This window comes from Panthera leo, chromosome B2 (genome assembly GCF_018350215.1).
Source record: "Panthera leo isolate Ple1 chromosome B2, P.leo_Ple1_pat1.1, whole genome shotgun sequence".
NCBI classification, from domain to species: domain Eukaryota; kingdom Metazoa; phylum Chordata; class Mammalia; order Carnivora; family Felidae; genus Panthera; species Panthera leo.
Window position 1 is genome coordinate 17,913,546 of NC_056683.1, and position 20,919 is coordinate 17,934,464.

At 44.4% G+C, this 20,919-nt stretch overlaps 1 protein-coding gene across 3 annotated transcripts in view; it reads right to left on the bottom strand.

The window, feature by feature from the left end:
- GCNT2 (glucosaminyl (N-acetyl) transferase 2 (I blood group)) overlaps positions 1-20,919 on the bottom strand; it is an 81,946-nt gene that overhangs the window by 23,207 nt on the left and 37,820 nt on the right. The window contains exon 1 of one of the 3 annotated variants that reach the window (XM_042937923.1): positions 6,411-7,987. The exons of the other annotated variants lie outside the window; for them this stretch is intronic. Within the exon in view, the coding sequence (XP_042793857.1) occupies positions 6,411-7,335 (925 nt within the window). The 5' untranslated portion in view covers positions 7,336-7,987. Of the gene's footprint in view, positions 1-6,410; positions 7,988-20,919 lie in introns of those variants that run through there. 3 annotated transcript variants of the gene reach the window in all.

Consider the following 20,919-nt stretch of genomic DNA (forward strand, 5'->3'; position numbering starts at 1 on the left):
AATCCCAAGCAGGCTCCTTGCTCAGTGCACAGCCCAACATTGGGGCTGGATCCCACGACCCCGGGATCGTGACCTGAGCTGAAATCCAGGGTCGAATGCCCAATTCACTGAGCCACCCAGGTGTCCCTAAGTGGACAAATTCTTAACCTCTCACTTTACACTCAAGTTTTTCATTTCCTTCTCAGAACGGCTGAGAAGTAGCTGCTGTTACCATGAAGGTATAGATGAGAAGTTTGAGGTTAGGGTTACCCATGATCACCAAGCTAACAAGGGCAAAGCTAAAATTCATCAGCAGTTTTGCCTCGTTCCCGAGTCCAGGGGATATTTGCTCAATACGAGTACTTCCCAAACATCGGTTATTTGCACATCACTTTTATAACAGCCACTATAATGCAACCAGCATCACGCTTTTCCTTATATAGGCTCGCTTTCCTTTTCCCTGGTGACTGCCTTTTTTTCACAGTCAAGGAGAACCTCTGACGGAAATGAACAGAACCAACATTTGCTGCCAGTCTAAAAAGGGGCCAGTGTCTGTGAAAGATGGTCTCCACCAGTGGTTCTCAAAGTGCGCTTCCTAGACAAGGAGCATCAAGTCACCTGGGAGTTTGCTGGAAATACAGATTCTGGGGTTTGCCCCAGGCCTCCTGAATCAGAAAGTCTATGGGTAGGACTCGGCTATCTGTGTTCCAACAGGCAGATCCTGGGGGTCCGTCTGAGAACCACTGCACTGTATACATTATCTTATTTAATACTCATAACTGCTCTGGGAACTAAGTGCTATACGTTATTCCCGTCATCGCAGATGGGTAAACTGAGGGTCAGGAGACACTAAAACCAGCAGCACATAGTTAGCAAATAAGGGGAGCCAGGGCTTAAACCCTGTTTGTCTGGCTCCAAAGCCTTTTCAGAGTATCACCTGGACTCAAAGGGGGATGGAAGGAGATGCCGTTGTAGTGGTTCAGAGAAATAGAGTTGAGACATTTAGGTTAAGAAGATAATTTTGACATTGATTATACATCTATTATGGCTTTGATACACAAAATAGTTTATTTTATTGCTTAAAGGGTCACTGAAATGCAATACTATGTTTTTGTTTAAAAAAAAAAAAAAGGCAACTGCTGCTTCTAGAAAATATTTGTCTTGGTCGAGATGATGCCAGGTTGAAAATTGGAAAAAATGGTCTTGCCACTTCTAAAATGGAGGCTGTATTAATCCTTTGTGCTCGAATAAAGTCACATTAAGTTCAGCTTAGTGAATGTTTACCAATCATAATGGTATTTATACTTAATTAAATCTTCATATATACTTTAATCCAATTTCTCTTGTCTTGCAGAATGTTGTTCTAGAGATTAGGAATTAAAAGCTAACTGAGAGCAGTGTTTCTGCATTCTTTCCTTCACGGAGGTGGGGAGCAAAGTATGTTTGGGCACAGATTCCCCAGTAAAGATGATCCAAATATTATAGCATCACCAATGACCGGAAGCATCATAAATGATCCTTCAACTGCCTACAGCTTCGGCATAGCTCAACTATGTAGATTGTATGCAACCTGTCTAAAGTTTCTCTACTAGGAACTCAGCACGTTGTGATCCAGACTCATCCATCAGTCTAGGTACTCAAGAGCCAGAGTGAATTGTAAATTTTCAATCTTCCCCCAAATTTCTGGTCCTCAAAGGGTCTAGGTTTCCTCCATGAGGAAACACAAGCCAGAAGGCCCAAACCACCAACACAATATTTTAAAAATCATGTCCAAATTTATTACGCGTATTTAATATTATGACCTGGCTATACAAACGTAGCATCGTTTTAAAATTCTGTTATATGGATAGGAACCCATGGAAGTTTCTGATTTATACAATTTTTCCTTCAACCAGAATTCACCTCCATATTGGTCAAATAAGTGTCAGTGTGGATTTTCATCTGGCCGCAGACACACACAAATAGCTGTATGGTAGAGCTGACTGTTCTAATGACATTTTTAAGACATGATCCTACCAGTCCATCAATATTTATAATTCTCGGTCCCCGGCATGACTGAATGCATCCTTTGTGGTTCTAGAAACTGATTTCTAAACTTAGGCTGATGTACAGAGAACACAATGCATACTTTGAAAAACACTGGGAGTGATCCGGCCACGCCCAGATTTAAGGGCCAGGTAGGTAACCTTTCGGGTAGGGAAACACCTACCTTCTAAATAGCTCAGTGTTTACATCTGCTGGGAGCGACACCTGGAGAAATGTTTCAAGTTTCTTTCTATTGTTGTCTTTTCTTAGCCTTTCATTTCCTTATACCCATGTTTCTTTCCCCCTAATCCAGTAGCGAAGGAGCAGCCCAGATCAAATGAAGACAGGAGAAGCCCACTGCACGAAAGGGGAGCAGGCCAGGAATCTAACAGCAATACTAACAGCGGGGCTGGAGGGGCGCCAAGTTGGGGGAGAAACTCCAAGCAGGCGCACGTAAGATGGAAACGAACCGCAGGCGTCCACGTTGGGAGCAGGTGCTTTCTCTTGGAATCAGATGCGACTGCATGATGGGCCCGGGGCGGCTACCCGGAAACCAGATTTCTTAAGGAGGAACTTTGCCCTATGACATTCCGACTGGAACTCCGAGGCTTGCCAGTTCTACAAGGTCTTTCTGATACTTTTATCTTCTCCTTCACTGATACCACGTGTTGGCCTAGCTCTTGTGGAATTATACCTCCACGCGGTATCTTACCTGCCATTTCTCTAATCCTTACTATCGAAGATTACGCCACCCCTTGTTTGGATCCAGGTGACAAATCGCTTCAAAGTAAGGAAAACTAAAGCGTTTAAGTCAAAAGCAGCTTCCTAAATATCGGCCGATGATCTGTGCAAATAAAGAACACATTGTGTCTGTCGTCCTTTGTTTCTCGCTTACAGACAATAGGGGACCTGCTATAAAGATCATTTTTCTTCGTCTGTGTATTTGTGGGATAGAAAGAGTATAGGTGGGGGCGCCTGGGTGGCTCAGTCGGTAGAGCATGTGACTTGATCTCGGGCTTGTAAGTTCGAGCCCCACATTGGGTGTAGGGATTTCTTGTAAATAAATAAATAAATAAATAAATAAATACATAAATACATAAATACATAAATAGACGGACAAAATACTATTAAAAAAAATGAACAGACAAAACAAAACTCATAGAATACAGAGATGGGTGGTTATCAGAAGGGAAAGGGTCTGGGGGGTGGGTAAGATGGGTGAAGGGGGTTAATTGCATAATGACAGGTGGTAACTAGACTTCTTATGGTGGTCACCTTGTAGTGTGTCCATAAATCAAATGATTATGTTGTACACCTGCAACTAATCCTATGCCAAATTTTATCTCAATTAAAGAGAAAAAGGATGTGTACAGTTTTCCACGCATGATGTTTCATTAATTTTATTGTCTGTAAACGTAGTAAAATATCTCTGGAAGGATATATAAGGAAGCAATCTATCAGGAACTGACAGAGTGCAAAATAAAGAGATCTGACACCTTTTGAATATATTTCCTGTTTTTTAGAAAGCTAACTTAAAAAAAAATGTTTTAAAAACAGGGGCAGATATTCAGGAAAAGAAAAAAAACAACTACAACAACAACACATTTTTTGAGTGGTGGAGTGGGGGGAAATGAGTCCAATATACTAAAATTCTAAATCCGGAAACAAACTCCTTGAGGTCATGTCTGTCTTCTTACAAAAGGCACTCTTGGTCCATGGAACAGTAGTTGGTACAACTAAGGGCTAAATAAATATTTGTTGACTGCTAAAAATATAAATGTCAAAATGTTCTACTAATTTTTGAAGACTTCTATTCACTGTGAAGACAAAGTCTCGATACACTTCACAGGGACTAGGTTCAAAGTCTCAGCCTGCTTGTTCCTCCCCCACCCCCCCAGCCTTTTGTAAGAACACTGGCCATTTCCACTGGCTCACAGAAGGAAGAGCCAGACCAAAGCCTGTTCCAGATGGGGACTGGGGAAGCTGTCACAGAAGCCTGTGTGGGGTTGGCCATCAGTTCCAACAAGGACACCTTCCCATGACTCCAGTTAGCACAGCGGCCCTGCTAAGCCTCAGCGTGTTCACCGTGTTCCAACACACGCACACACACACACACACACACACACACACACAGACACTCTCTCTCTCTCTATTCCTGTTAACTTATTTCCAGCTTAAAGTGGTCAGCTGGAACTTACCTCCATGGCCCCCCCCTCATTTTTTTCCCCACCCTTCCCCTGTCCTGTCTCCCTTCTGGGATTCTGCAGGGAATTTGCTTCAGATATACAGGAAAGATGAAATGACTATTCCCTTCTTTGCTGGTGCAAGTTCAAACTTCAGGTCACACAAATCCAGGGTTAGATCCCAGCTTTGCTTGGACAAGCCGTGTAAAGATGAGCATAGTACTTCAGTCTCTCTAAACCTCCTTTTCTTCCTCTGCTCGTGAGGATTACAATGATCATTTCTCCTAATTAAAAGAAATGATGGGGGCACCTGGGTGGCTCAGTAGGTTAAGCAACCGACTTCAGCCCAGCTCATGACCCCGCGCTTTGTGGGTTCGAGCCCTGCGTCGGGCTCTGTGCTGACAGCTCAGAGCTTGGAGCCTGCTTCAGATTCTGTATCTCTCTCTCTCTCTCTCTCTGTGCCCCTCCCCTGCTTGCAAAAAATAAATAACCCTATTTATTTAGGGTTAAATAAACCCCTGTCTCCAAAAAATAAATAAATATTTAAAAATTAAAAAGAAAGAAATGATGAAATACATACGTCTGCAGCAAACTATACCAACAGAAAACAATATTAGACACCATGTATCATATATTTACACTTTTTTTTTTTTTAATTTTTTAAGTTTATTTACTCTTGAGAGATAGAGACAGAGCATGAGCAGGGGACGGGGAGAGACACAGAATCGGAAGCAGGCTCCAGGCTCTGAGCTGTCAGCACACAGCCCAATGCGGGGCTCGAACTCATGAACCGCGAGATCATGACCTGAGCCGGAGCCGGACGCTTAACCGACCGAGCCACCCAGGCGCCCCTATTTACGCGTGTTTAAGACAGTCGTTTGTAAATAATCAGGATGAACACTCACTACACTATGATACTGTTGGTTTACTCCTGCTCCTACAAGTCTGTGTGATCTGACAATTTAGCAGCTCATGGGATAGCATATGTCTCTGTTCCCAGTCCCCTTGCCAGTCCTCTTTCTGCCCTGAGTAGACTTTTGAGACCATGACTCCAGTCCGGCTCTGAGGAATGCGGAGTGATTGAGAAAGGAGCAACCACTATGCATCTACTTCAGAGATGAAGGTGGCTTCAAACCACACTCCAATGTGTCACCGGCAGTCCTACATGTAAGCACAGGGAGTGATTTCACACACAGCAGACACCGGGCCACCCTCACACAAGGCCGGTACCCACAGCCAGGCTGGTACAACAGTGGAAACTAGTCGATGGAGGCATCACCAGGAACAGGTGGTGCAGGCCACACAGGTGTTCTCGGGCAGCATACGGAGAACAGAACTTTGAAAAGATACTCAGTCCTGAATCAAAGAGGGAATTGCGTTCTGTTTTCTGCCTTCAGTCGCCTGGCACCCCTTGGACCCCTTTCCAGATTATCATAAACAATGGAAAAGACTTAACAGTATATAAAACCAAGCGGCTGCAAACTGGAATTTCTAATTATCTGTGACTTCGAAATTGAGAATTTACTTTGGATCGACCCCAGCTGTTGATCAACTCTGTCTATTCCAACTCATTTTACCCAGTTCTTCTAGGCAACACCGTACCAGACCGCTCGTGTTGAAGCCAGTCGGTCGAGACCTGGGCACTTGATCAGATCTCAGACTAGAGACATTTCACTGAAGAGATCATTTATCAACATCCAAAGATTCTAAGATTCGAAAAACAGCCCCATCGACTTGGAGTATTGACTTTGAGGATCAGTGTTAATACCCCGTAACACGCTCTGAAAGAAACACTACCTATTAGAACTCATAATTCTAGACTGCTTATGAAAAATCAATTCCATCACGTTGTAGCTGTGCTTATCCAGAAAAGCATGAAAAGCATTCATTCACAAGACTGAGCTAGCACATGTCGATTACACCTCAGTTAAAACAAAAGCAAAAACAAAACACTGAGCTACAAGTCGGTTACTATGTGATACATGATCAAAACAGCTTTGCCAGACCTCTAGTCTGCATACTTCTTAGATCACCATATTGCACATAGTTACAAGAGGACAGAGCTGGCACTAAACTGTCACTAAAAAGCAACCAGACTGAGTTTTCTAAGGGCTAACATTTTTTCCCAAATAATTTCAAATGGGTCTGTTCTCTTAGAAGCGTTCCATGTTAGTGGACTCAATCTATGAATAAGAAAACGTTGGAACGGCAACCGGCACCTACCTGGAATCCTGTTAAGTGTCACCCAGAAATGTTCGTCGGGGCTGTAAGTATCTTTTGACCAGTGTAGTAGATCAATGGCCCTTTTGTCATGGAAGACAAAGTTGACAAACTCTCTCGTAAGGGCCACATAGGCAGTGCCAAAGTAGATGGTCAGCTGATGTGGAGGCGAGGTTTTCAAAATATTAGTATTTTTCACAAAAGAGCCATCCTTGCCTATGTGCTCCTGGTGGACATACTTAGTCCGTTTAATTGCATGATCCGGAGGCAGTACCCCCGGGGTAATGTTTTTCCCTTTAAATCCTTTCAGATACCGGACTATCTCCTTGTTGGTTTTCAGGGGGAAATCTTGCCCACACGTGTTGATGGCGTACCTCCATGGGACCTTGGAGGCCGCAAGATCTTTTAGGCAATTCAGGTCAGCCTGGAGCCTGGAAATGCCTGCGTAGACCACAGGTTCTATCTTTGACGCGACAAAAGCGTTTTGGAAGCAACTCAGTAACCGCCATACAGATTCCTTAAACTCAGCCGGGGCTTTCTCATCCACATGAACACAGTAGACGTTTTGGGGCATATAGATAGCCCTGAAGAGCCTTTCAAAAGTGTCAAAGTCCTTATGGATGACCATGACATAAGCCAAAGGGAAAGCGACTTCTTCTTCCGACAGGGGTCTTGTGATGTAGTGATTCTGGATCAGGTAGTCCTTACAAGGGACGCTTCCCAAAGGGGATGGTAAGGTCTTCCCCCACAGAAAAGCTGACTTAGCTCCTAAGGCATCATCACAGGCTTGCACTGGAGAATACCTTGGACTGGAACTGTTCACCTTCCCGAAACTCTCTGGCACGTTTAACTGGCTACTATAAAGGATCACCAAAATAACCACACAGAGCAGGATGAAAGCAAAACAGCAATACCTCCAAAAGTTCATTATTTTCACTTCCTTGGAGAAGGGATCTCTCTCCAGGGATGGAGAAATGACCGGCCCCTGAAACCTCGCGCGCGAAGAGGCTGAACTGACGGCTCTTCGCAGTCTGGGATTTCGACAGCCTCGCAGCGGGGCGTGAGCGCTTCAAGCCTCATCTACTGTCTCCCGGATCGCGGCGTCCCTCCTCCGGGGCGCCGGCCGGAGAAGAAGCGATGCTCCCCGGGCTCGGCGTGCTCTTCCGACCCTCGGTGCTGAATCCCGGCCGCGCTCCGCCCCGCCCAGAGGCCCTCCTCATTTGCATACGGAATGCGAGTGGCGGATCGTTGCAAATTACCTACTGCATTGGAAGGACGGGTCCTTTTCGCCGGGGCTGAGTCTCCCCGGCTTCACCCCGCCCCCCTCCCATCCAATCTATTCCGATACCATCTCCCTTCTCTTCCCAGGCTCCCCCCCCCCCTCACCTGGCAGAGTAAATGCTCCCACTTTGCCCTCCGGGGAGCCCCGCGACCTGCTAGCCGCCCCGGGGAAACCACAAGGTTGAGGACCTCTGCCCCTCGGGTTTTTTTTGTTTCTCTGCCCCTCTTTTTGCTTGTCAGTGTTGTTTCTACCTCTGGGCATGCAGACACAGATAAGAAAAAAATGCACTTGTAACACGTGTTAAGCAGATTATCAGCTGCAAAAAAAAAAAAAAAAAAAAAAAAAAAGGAAAGAAAGAAAAAAGAAAGGAGAAAAAAAGAAAAAGAAAAAGAAAAAAGGCTGGTGAGGTACGTGTTCCCCGGATTAAATCAGCCAGTTTCCCATGGTGTTATATACCACCGAGTCTGTGGAGGCTATGGGAAGAGGCAAAAAAGCATCACCCTCTTGGGGTATGGCAGAAGGAACCTAGCGGTGACTGACTTGTAACATTGAAGGGTCCGTGTGGATGACACAAATGTAAATGAAACAAACACACGTTAGTTTGCACACCAGACCGAAACGTGAGAGTCCTTGTTCCCAGAGAGAAAAGTTGGTTCCCCTTTCACACAGAGCTTCAGATAACTTGAGCTGTCAACACCGTATTTATCTACGAAATGTGGAGTGACTAGCCACTGGGTCTTTTGAAAAGTCTGACAGCTTCAGATTTGAGTTCATTTCACAGAACTCAAAGAAGTCTCCTTCCCACCAAGCCACCTCTCCCACTTCCTTATTCTGAAGAAAGAACAAAGGCTTCGGGGCCGCTGCAAAATTCCTGGAAGTATCGCTCAGTGTAATTCAAGGGAGGCAGGAAGAAAGAGAAGCCCAGCAGGTCCGGTCACATTACACAGGGGTTGTCACAGCTCACCTGTGCCAGGTGCCTGGAGCACTCAGCAAATGTGGAGTGCCTTGTAGACCTATGAGGGCGGTAAGGACGCTTCTGGGGAAAAGGGACTGGTCCAACTACAAAATCCATTGTGACAGTCAGAGTGGTATGCTAAAAATGCCTGCACCCATCTCCCGTCCCACCTGTCTGGGCAGGATCAGCTGCCTCTGTTAGGAAAGTGTTCGGTGTATAATGCAGCGATCTCCTTGCCCCCTTCCTGTCCCACCCCTCTCCCCTTCCCCCGACTCCCCAGCTTACTGTAATGGGCTGAGCTAATGAATGACAACAGTGTCACGGATGTGATGGATACGGATTTGGACACAGACCCGAAGAGTTGGCGGGGACCTTAAAGATATCTAATTAATACAACCCTTTATTTTACAGATGAGAAAACCGAGGCCAAGAAGAACATTCTTTTCCCAAGTCATTCAGCTGGAGAGAAGCCAGAAAGCTTCACTCTGCAGCTCCCTAGTCCAGATGCTGGAGCCAGTCCATTTGAGCCTCAAATCCCTGCTGGTCGCTGACCAGCTGTGAGACCAGGGTAAAGTTACTGAACCTCTCTGAGCCCCAGCTTCTTCATCTGTGAGATGCACAGTCACAGTGGTTTCCGTTTCACATGGCTGAGAAGAACATAAAAAGAGATGACTCTGGGGGCACCTGGATGGTTCAGTCGGTTGAGCGACCGACTTCGGCCCAGGTCATGATCTCACGGTCCATGAGTTCGAGCCCCGTGTCGGGTTCTGTGCTGACAGCTCGGAGCCTGGAGCCTGCTTCTGATTCTGTGTCTCCCTCTCTCTCTGCCCCTCCCCCACTCATGCTCTGTCTCTCTCTGTCTCAGAAATAAATAAACATTAAAAAAAAATAAGAAAAAAAAGAGAGATGACTCTTGTTCAGGGTTTATGTTTATGATCATACATGTTCAATAAGCATTACCGACTTTGTTATTGTTTCTCTTTAGAAAAATATCCAACATCTCCTGACCTTGTTAATAAACTGATATTTTGACTTCTGTTCTTAGTAATGGCAAAGAGAAATTTTTACCCTCTTAAGGCTTTCCAGTGGGTTGCTTTATTTCTACTGAAACAGAGGGGAGGTTAAATTCCACTCTTATCCTTCCCCATCACTCTCCCCCTTCGCCCCAGACACAAAATAGAAATATGCTGTAGGAAGGGAAGAATTGAATAGCCCATGTGGATGCCTTCACTTCCCTTCATTCTTAGTAGAACCACACCCTTTTCTGTAAAATACATCCTTGGCAGAACTTTCTCGGAGAGCAGGAGTAGGGGAGGGCTGGGGGGCGGGGAGGGAATTCTGGGCTCTCATTGTAGGTTCGGGGTGGTTTTCCCCTCTTTTTGCCTTGAGCCTTGACCCTACAGTAGAGTCCCAATGGAATGCCAATACAAAGCAAACTCAACAAATCTTTCATCAGGATTTATTCAACACAGATTGCAAGCGGGGCTGCGAGAGAGGCGCGATGTGATTTACAGCTCCAAACAGCACGACCCAGGAGACGCCTCTCTGGTCTGTCCTGAGACAGACCTTATGTACAATGGTTTAGATGAACAACGTGAGATTGCGAGGTGATGCCCTGCTAAGCAGTTAGCCCAGCGGGTAGGTTTGTTTTGCTTGGTATCTGTGGCAACTGAACAGGCATTTTCTTCTAGCAAATAATTGGGGCGGGCTAAGCTGTCAACTTCCAACCAGTACATTATTTCTGCTCTGGTCACTGCAGTTGGCTTAACCTACTGCAAACTGTCATCAAGCGGGCATTTTGTATGACCTTCCCCTGCCTCTCCGTACCCCAGGATAATCTTTAACATCACAAACGAGGAGATAGCACAGGAGGCAGCTAACAACACATCATCAGCTCAGCTCTGCACGAACACACAAGGCGAGGCTACCTAAAGGTTTCTGAGAACACGACGGGATCTTTTCTCCCTTACAGTCACTGGGTTCTTAGTAACTTAGGAGCCACGTGTCTGCCCCAGCTGAGCCATGAGGGGTAAACGTGGAGGCTGGTTTGGTTCTCGGCAGGGGCAGGCTTGGAATCCGGGCCTGACTCCTTTCCAAGTGCTCATACCTCTCTACCACAGATCACTCCTCTCAGCTTAATTATTGCTGCTGGCTCACGACAACGCTTTTTGACGGGTCCCCTCATTTCCGCCAAATGTATACCATGCTGTGTCAGTCTGGCAACCCCAAATGCTTTGGCTATGCGGGAGACACAGAAAATAAACAAGAAAGGATCTCCCAGCAACCAACGATCACAATTTATGGGCTGGATTCACACACGTGAATGTGTTGGGGAAGAGAAAAGAAAATAGTAGGTGAAGCTGGAGGAGGAAGGGAAAGACAGGGCTGGTAAGTTCACAAGTGGCAGCTCACATTTGGGCGAGGTGTCATGGACACAGAGGGAGGGTGGGGACTGCAGCAAAGAGCCTATGTCCCACCTAAAGCAAGCAGCTCCCTCTCAACGCTGGCCAATAATGCCACGCTGGCCACGGGGCCTGTACTTTTTTTTAATGTTTATTATTGAGCGACAGACAAGGAGCATGCGTGGGGGAGGGGCAGAGAGAGAGGGAGACACAGAATCTGAAGCAAGCTCCAGGCTCTGAGACATCAGCACAGAGCCCGACGCAGGGCTCGAATCCATGAACCGTGAGATCATGACCTGAGCTGAAGTCAGATGCTTAACTGACTGAGCCACCCTGGCGCCCCACTCTTCAAATATTTTCAGAAGTGAGAAATCTGAATTTTACCCTTTTTTTTACCCTGAATTTTTTTAAAAATTCCCAGACTCTTTTTGAATGTGACCAAGTACTTAAGAAATTTTTAAAACACAAGTGCATGCATGTACATGCACCCTGAAGGCTGCATGGAGCCTTCAAGATGCAAATTTATCATCTTTGTTTTAAGCATCAAAGGTCCTGTTCATGTACGTTGAACCCCTCTCCGGTCTTAGGCCATGAGCTCTTAGTATAGTTGCACAGTCGACAAAGTTATTCAGACCCAAGCAGCTAAAAAGTCACAAATTCAGGAGGACCTGTCTGACTCAGTTAAGCGTCCACCTCTTGGTTTCAGCCCAGGTCATGATCTTACGGTTCATGAGTTCTAGCCCGGCATCAGGCTCTGTGCTCAGAGTGCAGAGCCTGCTTGGGATTCTCTGTCTCCCTCTCTCTCTGCCCCTTCCTCACTCATGTGCTCTCTCTCTCTCAAAAATAAGTAAATATTATTTTAAAAAGCCACAAATTAACAGAGGGATGTAGCACGGGGACACCCAGGCACCCTGTTGTCAGCAAGTGATGGGCTGCGGGTGAGTAGGTTCAAGAAAAAATCCAGAAGCAGAGCACTTCCAAGACCATTCAGTTAAAGGATGGCTGCCATCCGTTCAGCTCAGGGACCATTTTATTACTGCCGATCAGTACCCCCAGCACTTGTAAATTACCAAATACGTTAATGTCTATGAAAGGGTTTGACAATCATAAAGATCAGTGCAAACATTGAGCCAAGCAGACCGTCTCTGAAAACAAGCAGAGCGCTAACATTTAGTGAGAAGGTATATAAATGTATTTATCTATCTTATGCATACCTGCTGCACATTCTATTTAAAAAGTCATTTGTAAAGGATGTTTATTCAGAATTTTTTTTTAAGTAACCAGTTTCTGCACAAAAGGGGAGGCTTTTAATTATTTAGTAATCACAATTATGACAAAAATTTTTCCCTGAAAGTATTAGGCAATTATGTTGAGCACATGATTCTACGTCAGGCATCAGCATTTTTTTTTTTCTATAAAGGGCCACAGAGTAAATATTTTAGGTTTGTGAGACATTTGGTTTCTGATGTAATAACCACTCACATCTGCTAATGCAGCTCGAAAGTAGCCATAATATGCGCCTGTGTCCTGTGAAGTCTTTATTTGTGGACACCGATATCTCAAGTTCATATAACATCCATGTCACTAAATAGTCTTCGTTTGGTTTTTTCCAACCATTTAAAAATGTAAAGTCATTCTCAGCTTGTGGAGGGTACAGAAATGGGTGAGACTTAGCCCATGGGCTGTGTATAGTCTGGCGATCCCTGTTCTAGACTGCAATCGGGTTCCTCCAGGCCTATATTTTGCAATACTGGAATCTTTGCAATCACCTATAGATTCTGTATCTTTCCAGACAAAGAAATGTGAAATGGGGCCAATTACACCTGCCTGAAGCCCCTTTACATCCATCATCTGGGTTATAGTGCACAGCACTGGACTGTATGCTTCAGTTTCCTTCCTTCTATAAATTGGAGGTATTAAGAGGACTGACCTTATAGGGCTTTAAGGAGATTTAAATAGGTTCAGGATATAAAAAGAGCTTAGAACAATGTCTTGCACGTAAGAATTACTCAACAAGTCTTAAGGCATCTCTCTGTTGCCAAACTTGGCTCACCCAGGAACATACCTGCCCCGTCTACTTCCTAGATACTAAGCAGTGAAGCAAAACAACTGTGTTTGAGGGGTCATTCTGCCGCCTGAAAGATCCCAAAGGATAGGTGGGAGCCCTCAAGGTCACTGTTATCATGGGTGGCATTGGCCTCTTCTGTCCTGTGCCCCTGCCCCAAAGTGGGGCAACTACACTTCAGGCTTCTTCAGCCTGTATTTCCAAACCATTTCCAAATGGTTACCTCTTCAGAGAGCCAGCCTGCTGGGTCACCCCACAAAAAGGTTACCACAGAGACAAATACACAGCATAGTGGGGGAAGACCAAGGCTTTGGAGCAGCATTATATATTTTTTAAGACTTTATTTTATTGTTTTTTAACATTATTTATTTTGAGAGAGAGAGAGAGCACGTGCACCAGTGAGGGAGAGGGGGAGAGAGAGTGAGAGAGAGAGAGAGAGAGAGAGAGAGAGAGAGAATCCCAAGCAGGCTCCACGCTGTCAGCGTAGAGCCCGATATGGGGCTTAAACTCACAAACCATGAGATTATGACCTGAGCCCAAGTCAAGAGTGAGACACTTAATGGACGGAGCCACCCAGGCGCCCCTGGAGCAGGGTTTAAACAAAGCTCTGCTGCCTCCTACGTGACCTTGGAAAAGTCTTTGGGGATCACTGTCCCTTAGTTTCCCAATTGTTAAAAAGGCATAGTCTTTCTAAGTGGTGGAAAGTCAATCTGGCTATGAAGCCTTCTTCCGAATCTTCTCCTGATCTTCCACATACGGTCACCCTAGCTTACCTCACTCTTCTGGGGTCGCACTCCCTTTTCTACTTCCCTAGAGGCCTTCTTGGGGTAGCAAAGCTCTTTCCCTTCCGGGGTCAATTGCCCAAACAAAAACAAAAGCGAAAACCAGGCAAGAAACACAAACAAAAATGTTATCTTTGGTTATATTCTGCTCAACTTCAAGGAACAGAATAGTGACGGTTGTCTTTCTATGCAACGTGTCGGTTTCCAAATGTCTCCTTTGAGAAAAATGATGGCAGATTCATGAAGTGAATTTGCACGTTCAAGGTCTGTCCAAATCTGGGATATGCTTCTGCTACCCTTCTCGTACCAACTGCCTCCAAACTCCTCCACCTACATATTTTTGAAAGTTGAACTGATGTTGCAAGGGGTTGGTATTTCTACTAAGACCCAGTGTTTTACCATTCAGCAGCTGCGGGAGATCTGTATCTTGAAGATACTCTTTATCTTTTGAACATTTTCAAATAAGTGGAAACAAAACAGTTTTAAAATAGAAATAGGGCGTGGCTTCCTCCAACTTCTACTTTTAATAGCCCTATTAAATTCTTGACTTGAGTTCAGTTTATTTAATCCACTCTCCTACTAGCTTCTTTCCCACAGAACCTGTCATTAACTTGAGCTTAGACAGTGTATTAGGGCAGAGGGCTTGGATCAATCCCAAAGAAGCAGGCATTTCTTCTTTCCTAGACGTTAAAGCCAAACAAATTTGTCTCCAGGATATGTCCTGTGTTTGCACGTAACTGAAGAAGATCTTTGTATTTGATTCTCCCACTGGTTAAATGGTTTTCGATTCAGATTTTATGTTTACCAATTTATCCTTTGAAATGATTTCCTTAAACTCTATCCTTTCTCCTCAAAAAAAAAAAAAAAAAGAAAGAAAGAAAGAAAGAGAAAGGAAAAAAGAAAAAAAAAGGAAAATTTCTTATAAATAAAGGAAGTATGGCCCCAGTCTGCTTTAGTTAGGGCCCTCGTGAATGATAGCGTAGTTTCAATCACTACCCTTCGATGTGTCTTCAGTGTTTTGGAATCTGCAGAGCTAAGTGCTTTTGATGATAACAGTTTTCCAATTTACTGATCAGTGCTGTTCTGTGGAACACAAATATCTAAGGCATTAATTCTTGATCCCAAGATGACCTGGGCATTGGGAAGCAAGCAGGAATGTGTTGGGGCAGCACTTAGGGTGACCATCTGTCCCAGTTTGCCCAGGAATGAGGGATTTCTCAGGATGTGGGATTACCAGCGCTAAAACTAGGAAAGTCCTGGGCATACCAGGATGAATTAATCACCCTAGACACCAGCTGTCCTACCCACTCACAGCTGCAAGATAGTTGACAAAAGAGTATTCGGGGCACCTGGGTGGCTCAGTTGGTTAAGCGTCCAACTTCGGCTCAGGTCATGATCTCACAGTTTGTGAGTTCGAGCCCCACGGCGGGCTCTGTGCTGACAGCTCAGAGCCTGGAGTCTGCTTCAGATTCTGTGTCTCCCTCTCTCTCTTCCCCTCCCCCATTCATGCTCTGTCTCTATCTCTCATCTCAAAAACAAATAAAAATGTTAAGCAAAAAAAAAAAAAAAAAAAAGTATTCAATAACTGGATGAGTGTGGAAGGAAAAGAAATGTTTAAACTATTGATCCGGGTGGAGGGAGTAGAGGGAATGCAGAGTAGAAATGCAGATCATCAAAAGTCTGCAAACTGTAGTGTGTAAAACCCATATAGCCCTTCCTTACCTATCCCAAATCACTAAGGCGTGGGGACCAAATGATCAGCGTCTGTTGGACAGCTTTACAGTGAGCTGAAAAGAACCCACATACGTTATTCTAACTACACAGATGTTCCCCAGGGGGTAGGAGAATGTCTTAGGAACAACCTATATAATGCAGGGAGAACCTAAAAGGAAGATAGCAGCTATCGCAGTGTTAACTGTGTCTGAAGTCCCCTCCTCTCCACATCACATGTGACTCGAGAGGTCTTCTTTCTGTTAAGGGGAGACGAATAGAAAAGCATGAAGGTCTTATGAATGGAAGCACTTATTTTAACATGTGTAAGAAATGGCCAGTAAAGCCAGGAAACGTTAACTCATTTAACAGCAGCAGAGTCAACCAGCCATTTGATCTCTCCGACTCTCAATTTCCAAATTTGTGCAAGCTTAGCACAAATTGGAACTAGATGCTCCCTCAGGCTTCTTTCAGCTCTAAATGCTGTGATTATTCTAGATTCTTCCCAGAATAAAGAGGAGGCTGTTTTTACAGGAAAACTGCACTGGGGAGTTTTGTTTAAATTCACTTAAGTGCAGGGGAAAGTCCAAAACGTGGTAGGATAACTGACCAGAGATAAAATCCAAGAAGACTTGGAGGTGGGGTGGAGGGCGCTTGGCTCAGACAGACCAAAGTCCTTGGAGAGGAGAAACCACATGGGGGGAGGGGTAAGCAGCCTTTCCGGGAGGCCCCCCCACCGAACACCCCACCTGGACTTCAGGGTCTAAACTGGGCAGTTTTCACGAGGGATGTAGGAGAGTGTTTGGGGTCCCGGGCAGGAGGGCTTTCCTTCTGTAGACCCCCAAGGAGCTCTGATTTGAATTGAGGACAGAATCCCAGATTTTCATGAAGGAGGAATCCTGTGAGGAGTGGGGCTAAGGAAGGGGATGGCTCAAGAGGAAGAGACTAGAGAAGCTAGATGAACTAGAGAAGCTAGAGACTAGATGGCTCAAGAGAAGAGACTAATGATGGCGGGAAGCTAATTACGTTAGGATGATCTGAATATCTTCGGTTTGCTTAGTAAAAAAAAAAAAGAAAAAAATGGTAGCTTCAGCCTTCAATATGTTCACAGTTAAGTTCTGATCTTTTAAACCTGGCTTGAAAAGAAAGATTATGGGGAAGGAATATCATCCACCTATTCTCAGAAAACATGGCTATGGGGTAAATATACTTCGGGGAAAACCTTCTGATGCTCATGGCTTTGACCAAAAGCAGCTCAAGAAAGAACACGATATAGTCTGCAGGTCAGGAGATGAGATTTCAAAAGATGGGCTTGTAAGCAGCTGTGGCAATAAGAAACCACATTAACACAAGGTTAGTTCAGAAAGTGACTAATACATTTACTGCTTTGGATGTAACTTTCTTTTTTTCCTTAAAAATTTTTTTTAAGTTTATTTATTTTAAGAGAGAGAGAGAGAAAGAGAGAGCAGGGGAGGGGTGGAGAGAGAGGGAGGGAGAGAGAATCACAAGCAGGCTCCACGCTCCCAGCTCCAAGCTCACCACAGGCTCTAACTCACGAACCGTGAGATCATGGCCTGAGTTGAAATCAAGAGTCAGACGCTCAACTGACTGAGCCACCCAGGTGCCCCTGGATATAACTTTCTAAGATGGTTCACCAACTGATGAGTTAATTTCAACAAATAAGTAGCCTTATGAAAACCCAGATACGTCCTTTAAAGCAGGGGCTTCTGCTGTTGGGCTGTTCTTTTTTACTTCTATGGTGTGGAGTAAGGCACCAGTTTGGTAAGCTCAGGGACGGTCGACCTCGGATTGAGGCATAGTCTGGCTAGGGCCAGCACTGCTCCCCAAATAAGGTTGGCACTGTGAAGTATTCCCAAGGTGAGCAAGATGCTTTGGAAGCACAAGGAGAGAGAACAGTACCATTGCTATTGACCAGGAGTAGAAAGGAAATGTCAGAAATGTCCCAGAAGGACTGAACATGGCTAGAAAATGCTGTCTGAAACTGATCCCTCAGGACATGGCAAAGTAATCTAGGGTGTGTGCGTGTGTGTGTGTGTGTGTGTGTGTGTGTGTGTGTGACAGGGGTGGAGGTGGAAGGGGTGATGATTTGCAACTGACTGGGCAGCAGGCTGAGGGGCATATTAAAAACTATTTCCATTTAGGAAGAACAGTGCTGAAGGTATCACAATTCCAGATTTCAAGATATACTACAAATCTGTAGGAATCAAGACAGCAGGTACTGGCACAAAAATAGACACACAGATCAATGGACCAGAGCAGAGAGTCCAGAAATAAACCCACCCTCATATGGTCGGTTAATTCATGACAAAGGAGGCAATAATGTACAATGCGGAAAAGACAGCCTCTTCAACAAGTGGTGTTGGGAAAACTGGACAGTTACGTGTAAAAGAATGAAACTGGACAACTTTCTTACACCATATACAAAAATAAACTCAAAATGGATTAAATACCTACATGTTAGACCTGAAACAGTAGCATTCCTAGAATGAAACATAGGCAGTAATTTCTTTGATGTCAGCTGTAGAAACATCAATTCTAGCTATGCCTCCTTAAACAAGGGAAACAAAAACAAAATTACACCATTAGAACTGCACCAAAATGAAAAGCTTTTGTATGGTGCAGGAAATCAACAAAACAAAAGACAACGTACTGAATGGGAGGAGATATTTGCAAATGATATATCTGATAAGAGTTGATATCCAAAATATATAAAGAACACATACAATTCAACACCAAAACAAAACAAAACAAAACAAAAAGAAAAAGAAACCCCAAACAATCTGATCAAAAAATGGGCAGAGGACCTAAAGAGATATACTTTTTTTCAAAGAAGATATACAGATGGTCAATAAACACATGAAAAGAAAGAAAAAAAAAGCAAAGAAAGAAAGAAGAAAAGACAAACAAAAACCCAGACTCTTCAATGCACAGGACAAACTGGGGGTTGCCAGAGGGAAAGTGGGTGAGTGGGGTGGGTGACATAGATAAAAGGAATCAAGAATCTACTTATTTTTTTTAATTAATTAATGTATTTAGTTTGAGAGAGAGAGACAGCACGTGCACACACGGTAGAGGGGCCGAGAGAGAATCTCAAGCAGGCGCCACACTCAGCACACAGCCTGATGGGGAACTCGAGCTCACGAACCGTGAGATCATGACCTGAGCAGATGCCTAACCGGCTGAGCCACCCAGGCGTCTGAGAGCACACTCTGACAAGCACTGGGTCACGTACAGAATTGTTGAATCATTACATTGTACACCCGAAACTAATATAACATTGCATGTTAATTACACTTGAATAAAAAAATTTATTTCTGCCTTTCACAAAGATGGTGTTGACGGTGAAGAAGGAAGTTCCTGTCCTTCCCAAAGGCAAAGCAAAGGCTTTGAAGTCCAAGAAAATGGTGCTGAAAGATGTTCACAGTCACACACACACACACACACACAAAAGGAAGATCTGCAGGTCATCTACCTTCTGATGACCCAAATGTCTCTGAAGGCAGCCCAAATATCCTTGAAAGAATGCCCCCAGAAGACACAAGCTGGACCACTGTGCCATCATCAAGTTCTCCCTTACTACCCAGTTGGCCATGAAGAGCATAGAGGACAACACACTTGTGTTCACTGTGGATGTCAAGGCCAACAAGCACCAGATTAAAGACACTGTGAAGAAACTCTATTACCTTGACGTGGCCAACGTCAACACCCAGATCAGGCCTGATGGAAAGAAGAAGGCATATGTTTGACTGGCTCCTAATTATGATGCTTTTGGATATTGGCAACAAAATTGGGACCATCTAAACTGAGTCCAGCTGGCTATATCTAAATCTAAAATTTTTCACCATAAAAAAAAAAGATTTATTTGCATTTATGTCAATTCAATAACTATTCTTATCCCACTGGATGCTCACTGTGTTGGGCTGCCAAAAACATGAAAGACCCCATATGAGATTATACTTTAGTCAGGGTAATACGATATTCACATTCATAATCATAATGTAAAGAAGATTATAAAATGACATACAAGCGTTACAAAGGTTTACAAAGTGTATCATCGAGAGAGGAAAAAAAAAAGATCAGGAAAAGCTTCCTAAATGACAGGCCATTAAAACCAGACATATTAAGGCCATTATTTAAATGGGAGAGATGGAGAAGAGTGGCCCCGGTAGAGAGAGAATGACCTGAAGAAAAGTGCCAAAGGCAGGCACACAAGGAAGGTGGTTTTTCTGGAATATTCTTTTCAGAGAAAGCAGCAGTGAGAATTGACAGTGAGGTGGTATTGGTGATAATGAGGTGATATCTATTAGGAGTATGTGGATATCCGACATCCCATGAGATGTTTATAGTGAGCAAATCAATAAGCTGTGGGAACTCCCTGCAGCATGTGAGATTGAGAAGTTATTCTTAGAGCCATGCCTTAATTAGAAAAATATGTCGAGTGTTAGAATGGTTTGAAGAGAGAGAGACCCGGGCTAGAGAGGGCACTTGGACGGATCTAACAATCTATTTGAGAGGCATGACGGGCTGGAGTTAGAGTGGCCGTGATAGGAACAAGTTGGGTAATACTCGCTAGAAACCATCCCAGACAGAATGTACAGAATGTGCTGATTAGATATGGGGCACAAAGCAGTTGGCTCCCAGGAAAGAATGGCAGTGCCAGTCACGGAGACTCTGGAGAAGTGGGTTTGTGGGGAGTAGGGAGGTGGAAGGGGGAACATATCAGCAGGTGTCAGTGGGAGCCTCAGGAAGAGATATCCAAAAAAGAGGGAAATGTGGGGGGCATGATACAGTGTTATGATTCATCAGAACCCAAACCGTGATGTGAATCACCAAGTAACAAAGAACATTAAGAGCCAAAAAGCAAGCTGAGGAAAGATTCAAGGAGGACAGTCACTGCAAATTAAAATTTCCCCGTAATTCTGAATTTCTCTGAGAGTAGTGACTCTAAAATCAACTATTAACCAAGGCTCAATGGTCGGCGACCAAGAATCTGAAAAGAACAGTATTATCCATAGTTGGATGGATAATATCCATTATCCAAGTTCCTCAAAGAGGGATTGTAAAAGCAATGCCCTTTCACACATTTGGCAACATGACAGCCTTTACATAGTGTTGAAATCGTAGCTCAGAAAAGTTAAAAACAGAACCACCCTCCGATCCCCAAATTGCACTGCTAGGTATTTACCCAAAGAATACAAAAATACTAATTCAAAGGGATACGTGCACCCGCCCTGATGTTTATAGCAGCAGTATCTACAATAGCCAAATTACGAAAACAGCCCAAGCATCCATCAG